The 10,828-nt window shown below is 47.8% G+C and overlaps 1 protein-coding gene across 2 annotated transcripts; it reads left to right on the top strand.

Annotated features, from left to right (window-relative positions):
• The first annotated feature begins 703 nt into the window (after nucleotides 1–703).
• Nucleotides 704–9,288, top strand: CWC15 (CWC15 spliceosome associated protein). Of its 2 annotated transcripts, none has more exons than XM_083170102.1 (7): nucleotides 704–862; nucleotides 1,146–1,329; nucleotides 2,198–2,310; nucleotides 3,515–3,597; nucleotides 4,501–4,605; nucleotides 8,072–8,190; nucleotides 8,944–9,288. In XM_083170102.1, the coding sequence occupies exons 2-7, from the start codon at nucleotides 1,199–1,201 to the stop codon at nucleotides 9,071–9,073; spliced, it is 681 nt and encodes a 226-aa protein (XP_083026228.1). In that variant the 5' UTR covers nucleotides 704–862; nucleotides 1,146–1,198; the 3' UTR covers nucleotides 9,074–9,288. The 2 variants fall into 2 exon arrangements, with proteins under 2 accessions (XP_083026228.1, XP_083026229.1); XM_083170103.1 differs by lacking the exon at nucleotides 704–862 and adding an exon at nucleotides 972–992.
• The last annotated feature ends 1,540 nt before the right edge of the window (nucleotides 9,289–10,828 follow it).

Below are 10,828 nucleotides of genomic sequence, written 5' to 3'. Positions count from 1 at the left end.
TCAGGTTGTTTCGATGTAGTCCCTCCCTTGCCACATGCTGGGTCTCGGGACTCGAACCTGCAACCTGTGGCTCCCCGTAGCTTGGACTAATAGACACGCGCCACTGTGCCAACCAACCAGATGAGCCTCTCTGTGTAACTAGTAGCTACACTGCAGTGACGTCATCCGCTCTGTGCTGCACCATCGCCACCTATTGGCAACTGCTGGAACTACACCTGTAAAACGCCGTGCACACACATTGAGCTCCGCCCCCGGTCATCTCCCTGCTCCTGCGGAACTAGAGGCAGAGTGTCTGCTACTGCCGCTGCTGCAGTGAGGTGGATACCAGTACCTTAGACTGAAAGAAGGCTGCTCGAGTATCAGGTTCATGGGGGAGGGGTAAGCAGGGAGGGGGACATTTAACTCCCAGCAGGTTGCTATAAGCGGAGGGCTCAGGTGGTCAGTACCCCCCCCCCCTCCCTCTCCTTCTTCCCCATACCCCCTTGTCTTCACTTTCATCAACTAAAGTCAATAGTTGTGAGGGCAACTTAGTGGCTTAAAAATAAATGAGCCTGCTGTATTATAAATGTATCTACTATGTTTCTCACTTGCCCTACCTATAGTACCCGCTATAATATATCATGGCGCTATAGTATATGTGATAATGTGTCTTTCTTCTTTATGTTTGTACATCATATTGGTGAAATCCCTGGCAGCTGCCCACATGCAAGATGGCGGCATGGTATCAGGCTCTGCCTGTGACGCGCTAGCCGAGCGCCGGAAGTGCTCTTGGAGAAAGCCGTCCGGCTCTGTAAGATACGGTCGGTGGCGCTCCGGCTCTGAGGACGCGTTTTCCCGGGTTGGAGGGGCAGGAGCAGTCGGGGTATGTACCCATGGGGCTGTTAGGTGCTGAGGGCAGGGGTGGGAGGATTCGCGGCGTCTCTGGGGTTCCACTGGGTGGCGCTGCTGGGACACTGCGTGTTATGTCTGATGCTTCGAGCACTGTATCACAGGTAGGGGCTCTAGGTGACTACTTCCAGGCCATGTAGGTTTGCTGTGACTTGTAGTTCCCCCAATAGCTAAAGGTTGCCCTGAGTCTGCTGTATGTATATGACTGATATGCCATACGTGGCTTACTGCAATGTGTGTGCTCGCTTTCTGTACAGTGTGACTTGCTGCCGTGTCTGTACGCCCAGCCACTGCCGCCGCTGCATAGAGGATGACCACTGCAGCCAGGCCCACGTTTGAGCCCGCCAGGGGCGGCCGAGGGAAAGGAGAAGGAGACCTCAGCCAGCTGTCCAAGCAGTATTCCAGCAGGGACCTCCCGTCACATACAAAGATCAAGTACAGGTAACGTGTGAAAACCAACATACATATGTGTGGGCCACGCAAGGGTGTCACTCGGAGTCTGGCATGATCTGTAGCACCCAGGAGTTAGGTTACCAGGTCATCTGTACCTGTTCCCTGCCTGGGGTGTCACTGTCTGCTGTGGTGTTTCTAGCACATGTGTGGTTTGCATATCAGTGCTGATATACAGACCAAACTGTGCTTGAAGCACTACAGCAGACTGTGACGCCCCAGGCAGGGAAGAGGAACTGCATGGTTTTCAAAGATAGTGGGTGCTAGAAGGAACACTACTTATAAAGCTGCACCCTGGGGCTCCTACTACGATCGGGAAATGACGAGGCTCAGCCGAAGGGCGTTATTCTGCTTCTTGAATTTGCGGCTTTTTGATATGGACCATGAGCTTTAACCTTTCATTCCATTGCTGCTGCTGAACAAGTCATAGGGGCTGCGGAGACACCAAGGGGCACCTTCTAGAATATAATAGATATAACCTGATTGGTTTCTATGGGCAACATCCTATCTTTAAAGGTGCCCATACACTAGTAAGATTTATCTTCAGATCTGGCTAGTTGGAACAAAAACATGGTTATGGATGAGTGACAGTTTGTCAGTGTTCCAGCATTTCCATGCAAATGGTCAACTGTCATCTGCTCTCGTCCATAACCATGTTTTTGTTCCAACCAGCCAGATCTGAAGATAAATCTGCGTGTGTATGGCCACCTTAAGAGAACTCCTATCTTAGTAAATTTGCAAGAAATTGCAATTCCCTTTATACACGAAGAGTGAGAGCAACTATATGTCTTGGACCAGTCGCAGTCATTGCCTATTGCATCTGTGTGGCTGGTATTGTGGTGATACCATGTGTTTACAGGCAAGCCACCCAGGATGCCCCAGAGGAGGTGAGAAGCCGGGACTTCAGGAGGGAGCTGGAAGAGCGAGAACGAGTCACTGTCCGTGAGAAAACCAGAGACAGACCTCCAAGAGGTAGGAACTCCATGTCAGAGACTCACATGTAACTGTAAGAATTGATATATTAAAGTATTTGCTGAGATCAGGCTTTCTTCTGATGCTTAGAAACCTAGGGAGCTTTCTGAAGGGGCCTACCCACAGGGAGATTTTCCTGAGCAATCTGAGTGATGCTAGATTGCTCAGCATACAGTGATGTCATGGCCAGTAATGCTGAATCGTAATCGCCGGGGGCGATAGTGACACGTGGGGCCGCGCATTGCTATCCCTATGGCTCCTACACTGAGCAATGTAGGGGCATATTCTAAGCCAGTAGTTCTCAACCTTGGTCCTCGGGACCCCCATACAGTGCATGTTTTCCAGGTCTCCACACAGTGAGTAATGAGTGCACCTGGAAACGTGCACTGTGTGGGGGTCCTGAAGACCGAGGTTGAGAACCACTTTCATATAGTCAAATGCAGTCCGATTGTTTCGAAAATGCCCTGAAATCTCCCCTTGTGTATGCCCCATAGCGGTGGCGATGCATTGCTCCACACATCACTGTTGCCTGTCTAGATCATTCAAGCATGCAGTATAGATCTAGTCATATCGCCTGGCAAGAGACTGCAAATCGCCTGTGTTTTAAGAAGCTTTTTTTAAAATGATTTGTTTTAACACATCTCCCATACAAAATCGCTCAGTGCAAATCTCTGTGTGTATGGGGGAACTATGCTATGGGAAATCTCCCATACAAAACCGCTCAGTGCAAATCTGTGTGTGTATGGGGGAACTATGCTATGGGAAATCTCCCATGCTAAATTTCTCAGAACTCATCTCTTGCTCAAATCTCCATGTGTGTGTGGGCCCCACACACACAGGACGATTTCAGATGCATTTTCTTAGCGATCTCACTAGAATATACCCCCACATCGCTCTGTGTGTAGGCCCATAGCAATGCGGGGCCCCGTGCGTCGCAATTAATATCCAGCATGCTGGATAAATCTAGCGACATAGCTGCTCTCACCGGAGAACACTGGCCCTGACTGATCGCTCAGCACCCAGCGCTGTCACATCGCTTGCTGAGCGTTCTGATCTATCATCACTCAGAATGCTCAGCTGAATCTCCCCGTGTGTAGGCCCCCTTAACTCTGACGACACAGCAGGGCCATGTTTACATCTGTGGGCAGAACCTGTATAAGGCGCCTCCTGATTTTGTCCTGACCGTTTTTGTTTTTCTTGTTAGAACACGCATCGTCCGTGTCCAAGAAGCCGCGACTAGACCAGATTCCAGCAGCAAATCTTGATGCCGATGATCCACTCACTGATGTATGTTATTTCTCTCTTTCCTATATTCATTATTTAATTAAATTACTCAATGGTGCCACCTAAATCCAGTGCAGGCGCTTAGCCCTTATATACCTATATTTAATACATTTTGGACCTTCATTTATGAACGTTTCAGATCATTACAAACACAGATGCAACTGTTGTGTTTCCACCTCATAAAGAAAAATGTTGAGTGGTCCTTTTAGTTCTATACCATAGAGATGACTCCATTTAAAGCAATGGCATCTGATTCACATTGTTGCTGCACCAGACTTACCCATGGCTCCGAGTTGTTCTACATGTCATCCAGACCTCCTTCTCCTTTATTCGTATCTATCATAATGCTATTTCAGTGTGTTGCTGCACATGGGTGATTTCTGTGTAGGGAGGCCCTTGGTTAGCCTGCAAGCCTTCACGGATAGAGGACACGTGTGTGTGTGTGTGTGTGTGTGTGTGTGTGTGTGTGTGTGTGATGACAGCGCTCCAGGTCATGTGATTTATTCATTACCAGTTTCTTATATAGCGTACACATATTCCGCAGCGCTTTACAGAGAATATTTGAACATTCATATCAGTCCCTCCCCAGTGGAGCTTACAATCTATATTCCCTACCACATGTACACGCACACACAGACATTCTAGGGTAAATGTTTAGTTGGGAGCCGTTTCACCCACCAGTATATTTTTGGATTGTGGGTGAAAACCGGAGTACCCGGAGGAAACCCACGCAAGCACGGGGAGAATATACAAACTCCGCACAGTTAGGGCCATGGTGGGAATGGAACCCATGACCTCAGTGCTGTGAGGCAGTAATGCTAACCATTACACCATCTGTGCTTCCCCATGTGATGAGATCTTGCTTGAGGGGACACTAATGGGATTCCTTTTGGTTTTCCCCTTTAGGAAGATGATGCCAACTCAGATGATGACAGCGATGATGACACAGCCGCCTTGCTAGCGGAGTTGGAGAAAATCAAGAAAGAGCGGGCAGAGGAACAGGCCCGGAAGGTGAGGGACACATTTCTCTCCTGTACCTCAAGAGAAATAAAGCTGCCTTTTCCACGCCCCCATATGAACCCCATCAGACGTAACCTGTATCTGATCTCCACCACAAAGTCTAATATACAGTATATAAGAGTAGGCTGTCCAAGTTATATCTGTGTGATCTGTGAGTGCAGGATGTTGGGCTTCCTCCCAGTGTATGACATCATCCTGGAGGCTTATGTACAGTATTCAGTATGCACCAGTGACATCACTGCAGGTTCGATTGCTGCGTATATAACATTGAAATCCTGTATTGTATTGTAACAAAACCCAAAAATGTAAAATCCTGTTGATCTTTCCTTGTTGACTTGTTCACCATGCCAACCTTTTTCAGGTGTCGGTCTTCTGCCTGTCAGACCGTATTGGTGGTCCTATAGACTGTCTTCCTTATGCTTGTCTCCCGTTTTGATCCACCAGCAGAATAATAATGGCTGCCTTACAAAGCCGCATCCATAGGCCACCGGGACACGAAGGGGTTTATTGACTAAGATGGGAGTTCTATTGAAGATGGGATGTTTACCCCTAACAACCAATCAGAATCTTATTTAGAACCTTGTAAAAGATAATAGAATCTGATTGGTTGCCCATAGCAACATTCCATCTTCAATATAACTCCCACCTTAGTAAATAAACTCCTCAGGGTTCTAAGGTGTTAAGTGGCGGCAATAGGCTCAGATGGTCCGATCTATTTCAGGATTTCACAGCTTGTCACATTACATTCTATATATGGCATTGTAGCCAATAGGACACCTTTTTTTTTTTTTACCATCCAATTAGCCCCTAACTGCCATGTTACAGGCTGTGTTGGAAAGATGACAGAAGCTGATTGGCTGCTAGTTTATCCCCTCCAAGGCTTAGTACACATACCCCCAGTTATATTATCCTGCTGAATAGGGGAAGGGGGTTGTTAACGGAACCGTAGGAGCACGTATCATTAACTATAGTGCATATACACTAGACCAGTGGTAGCCAACCCTAGCCCTCGAGATCTACCAACAGTTCACATTTTCCAGACAACCTAGCTGCTGCACAGCTGCACTCATTAATCACTGACACATTTTAAAAGATACACAGATGGAGCTAATTAGCTCACTTGTGCTTCTGTGAGGAGACCTGCAAAACATGCACTGTTGGTAGCTCTCGAGGACTAGGGTTGGCTACCCCAGCACTAGACGATACGCATGATAATATCGTTATCATGCATATTGTTTAAATATATCGCATTCTGTGTATGCACCTTTTAAAATGGACTGGACACATTTACCTACAGACTGTAATTGTCAGCAACCAGATCTCTATTCTGTGTAGTCCCGTGCATTGCTGGCGGATCTGCTTCCACTTCCTTATGCCTGTACTGAGTGATTGGCATATGCCCACCTCTTCTTACTCTGGTATACGAATAGTAACGGATTCAGCTTGGTCTCCTGAGGTTATGTGCTGGTTACACTGTGCCCAGATGTGTTCTGTGTGTGGGACATTCCATGGCTGGCGGATCTGCTTCCACTTCCTTATGCCTGTACCGAGTGATTGGCATATGCCCACCTCTTCTTACTCTGGTATACGAATAGTAACAGATTCAGCTAGATCTCCTGAGGTTATGTGCTGGTTACACTGTGCCCAGATGTGTTCTGTGTGTGGGATGTTCCATGGCTGGCGGATCTGCTTCCACTTCCTTATGCCTGTACCGAGTGATTGGCATATGCCCGCCTCTTCTTCCTCTGGTATACAGGATAGAACTGATTCAGGTAGGTCTCCTGAGGTTATGAGCTGGTTACACTGGCCCTGAATCAGAACTGATCGTGCACTGCAGGTGGGGCAGATGTAACATGTGCAGAGAGAGTTACATTTGGGTGGGGTGTTTTGAAACTGAAATCTAAATTGCAGTGTAAAAATAATACAGCCAGTATTTACCCTGCACAGAAACAAAATAACTCACCCAAATCTAACACTCTCTGCACATGTTAAATCTGCCCCACCTGCAGTGCACATGGTTTTGCCCATTTTGAGAACAAATTTGTACTGCAATTAGATCAGAATAAGGGCCACTGTTCTGTATCTGGTAGGTTCCACCATTCTGACAGAGCATAGTTACGCAGCAGGGGCGCTGTCAGGAAACCTGACTTAAATTGCAGGCAGTTTGTATCGGGGTAGGGTCATTCCTGCATGGCCAATGAGCACTTTGCTGGCACCTGTTCTTGGCATGTCCGGCGATAGTCTAGTTGGCCTGGTGTACTGAGAGGGACAGTTTGGCATGACCGCGGCAGTGATGCATTAGGTCACATCAATGTTTGGGGGGGAGGATTTCTCCTGCACACGCAGACTTCCTGTCTGTAGTTCCTGCTGCACTGCTTCCACCTCCTGCAGGTAATGACCTCTATGGGGTAACAGCTTGGAGTCGGCCACACTATAGATGCGTGGGTGTAGATTTCTCTCTAGGTTATGAATGTCCTTAGTGCCCACGTTCTATAAAGCAGCCTGTTCCTGTAGGTGCACTGGCAGCTGCTCTGATGGCTAAGGGGGTGACTTGCCTATAAGGAAACCTTAGGAAGGATGGAGATTTGTGTGGCTTAGAGACGTCATTGTACGGTGTGCCATCACTACTTACTGCTCGTCCTGTGTAGCAATCTCATTAATAAGTACAGCTGTGAGAGAGCGGGCAGGAAATGTGGGTCAAGCCGGATGGCATGATGTGTATACAGGAGTTTGAACTGCACATCTAACACAGCGCCTCAGGCTAGTACTTAATTATGTATTGGACGACAGACCGCGCGACTAATAATCTCCATTCCCACTGATCTTGGCGGTTATTCTGCGCTTGTAGTGGAAAGTGAAGGTCTTTGGAGTTTGTGGCCGCACACACGTGACAGAATTAGGATGAATGGCGAGATGAAGCCGCTGGCCATCCAATCCTCCTCCCTGCGCGTTTCTTGTCTTGGTCCCTTGCCGCGCTGATAACATACTTCACCCATAGCTTTATATGTGGGAATCATTGGCATGGTGAAAGTAATCAATTATATCCTATGACATCACCGCTAATTCCTGTTCATATAAAGCTGGAGAAGCTCTGTCTTCAGTGCGTCCCTCACTGCAGCATATGGAAGGTAGAGGAAAGGTTCTGCAATCTACAGAGGAAAGAACAGTCCTCCTTGAGGGGCACAACCTAAGCAGCCTGCGTGTGGGGGTGGATTGTGGGAGCATCCCTACTTCTTGAGAGAGTTTTGCTGGTAAAGTACAGGAAATTATTTGACAGCATTTAGCCACAGGGGGGGAGCTGTATCCCTGTGTATTCAGATATTCCATCTCTTCTGCTCAATGTGCTGGGGGGGGGGGGGGGTGTAAGTAGTATTCTCTGCTCTTGACAGGCGATAACCTACACGTGTTCCTCTGTCACTAAACACGCTCTAACATGTATGTGTTTGTTTGATAAAAGGAACTCGAGCAGAAAGCGGAAGAGGAGAGGATTCGAATGGAGAACATTTTAAGTGGTAATCCCCTGCTCAACCTGACCGGTCCTGTACAGCCCCTAGCAAGCTTCAAAGTCAAAAGGAGGTAACGTGTGTGCGTGTGTGTGTGTGTGTGCGTGCCAGCCACAACACTGTGGTGTGAGTATGGAGAATCTGTACGTACAAGTCTCCTATCCCAACAACCAGTGGATGCTGTGCATGTACGGCTTTCCAGCTACTACGCATGTCGGGACCTCCTGCCGCCAGCCAGAGAGACAATGGCCTAACTACATCGGAAATTGATGTTCGCCGATGACGGCAAGATCCACAACTTTTGTCAAATGCCTTTTCCACAGACAGATGGTGCCAGCCAGGGAGAAATGTCAGACATTGGGCCTTTAATCAGAGGTTGGTGCAGTAGCACAGCCTCTGTGCATTTGTAGTAAATACGCGAATGCCACAGGAGGTGTCTTGTGTACATAGACTCTGCGATGTTATAGGATCCCTGCTTTCTGCACTGTTACATTCTAGTGATGTTTAATTCTGCCCCTAAACATGTGGAAACCGCAGTCTACTTCTACGATATGGGCAGGGCTGATTAAAGTTGCTGCACATCACCGACTACCTGGCCGGACGGTAGGGCAGGGTGTGCTGGCCGGACGGTAGGGCAGGGTGTGCTGGCCGGACGGTAGGGCAGGGTGTGCTGGCCGGACGGTAGGGTAGGGTGTGCTGGCCGGATGGGAGGAAGCGCTGTGCTGGCCGGACGGTAGGGTGTGGCATGCTGGCCCTCGTGAGCGTGCAGGATGAGTGAATCTGACTTACACCGCATTCTCTGACCCATGTCTGTCTGTGTTCTCAGGTGGGATGACGACGTAGTATTTAAGAACTGCGCCAAAGGGGTCGATGAAATGAAAAAAGACAAGAGGTTTGTGAATGACACGCTGCGCTCGGAGTTCCACAAGAAGTTTATGGAGAAATACATCAAGTAGTACAGTTTTATGTGCTCCAATGAGAAAGCTGGGATCAAGGTGTTTTTTTTTAAATTTGAAGTCCTTGATGGACATTATCTCTCTCTCTTGAACTGCTGTTGAAGTGCGCTGGGATCTCTGGCAGCCAATAAAATGCTCGCAATGTTCCGTGTCCCGCCCCCCCAGACCCTGCATGTTCTAAGGTTCTATGTGAATAAACATCCTTTTGTTTTGTAGTTCTTGTTTGTTCTTTGTATAGTTTTTAGATTTATTTGTGTATCACATGATTGCTGTATCATAGCCTAATGTGTATTGTCCAAATTATATTTATACTATATTTACAGCTTATTAAACTAACGCGTCTTGTGTTGGGGATTATATTGTAAATTATAACGATTACGCAGCTCTTCCCACCCCTGACATTGCGGAGCATTATTGGAGTTACAGGTCACTAACGGCTGCTCTGGTGCTTTGTATATTTAAAGGTTAATTGTAACACATGTTGCAGAACATTGATTTATGCTCCCTACCGTGGTTCAGATCCCTCTGACATGGGCTTAGCAAATGTCATTTAACCGATTTGGAAATCTGAATCTATTTTTATTAATTTCCAGTTGTTGAAGCAGATCACATTTTTTTTTTCATTCACTTCAGCCGCCGGGATTGATATTGAGGCTCCAACTGACAGCCGTTGTGAAAAGCTGTGATGCACTCTCCAAACCGGTTGCTTTGCGTCTGCTTTTGGGTCTCCACTCCTCTGCTACCTCCCCCAGACAGCTCCTTACGGTCATTTACTTTGTACTTAAAGTTTTGCTGCAACCAACCATCGCAGCACATGTGCAGTGCACCTTACATGCTCCGCTGTGCACATGATTATCATCGTGCCCCTCTCACAACAAGGCCCTTAGTCGTTTATACAGAACACCAATGCTAATAGTAATCTAGTAGTCTTATTATTCACTTGCCCCCCGTTACCAATCCTTTGTGTGTATATGTGCACATGCATATCCTCATCAGGGCACGCCGGGAGTGGTGAGCTCGTGTGCTTTCATATTTCTTGGTCCTTCATCTGTCACCCAGGAAGTTCTGGATTCCACAAGAGTCATCAGCTGCCCTGGTCGTATCCTGCTTATCGGCCCTGCAGGGAGGGTAGAAGCTGTCTGTGTAAGTGGCATTCTTCAGCCGTACATGGCAGGAGCTGCAGGCACGCCTGGGCATGGGAGAATGTGGGATTGTTGCCGGAGTAACTGCCACCTCATTACTCCATGTGAATGTTCCGATGATTTACTGATGGGTCATTTTAACTGTCATTTAGATTATCCTTCACTGGAGGTCAGTAATAATGAGGCCGGTGCAGAGATGGGTTCCGTACATCTGATGCTATCAGATCTTCCCATACAGGAACTGTACTGCACATGTGCAGATCTGGTAGTGGCGGTGACTCACACAGTGGGGTCGATCCTATTAACCCCGAAGGGTGCGAGTTGCCGTTCGGGTGCCGTTTTAACGCTAAAAACGGCACCCAAATTAACCCTAACTCGAACCCTTCGCAGGGCCGAAATTTGCTGAAAATTACTTGAACCCCTATGGAGGTGCGAGCACTTTTCAGTGAATTCGGCCCACCGTAAAGTGTGTCGTGATGATTCGCAACTCGTGAATCATCCGCACCCTTTGGGGTTAATAGGATCGGCCCCAGTGAATACTGGATATTTCCGACAGATAACTCTTCTTAGCTCCTGCAGTAGGGGGGGAATATTCCTCCTGAGGATGCATCAT

Source organism: Crinia signifera, chromosome 2 (assembly GCF_055691185.1).
Source record: "Crinia signifera chromosome 2, ASM5569118v1, whole genome shotgun sequence".
Taxonomy (NCBI): domain Eukaryota; kingdom Metazoa; phylum Chordata; class Amphibia; order Anura; family Myobatrachidae; genus Crinia; species Crinia signifera.
The sequence above is the reverse complement of the archived record's forward strand: the minus strand, read 5'-3'. Positions and strand labels throughout refer to the sequence as shown.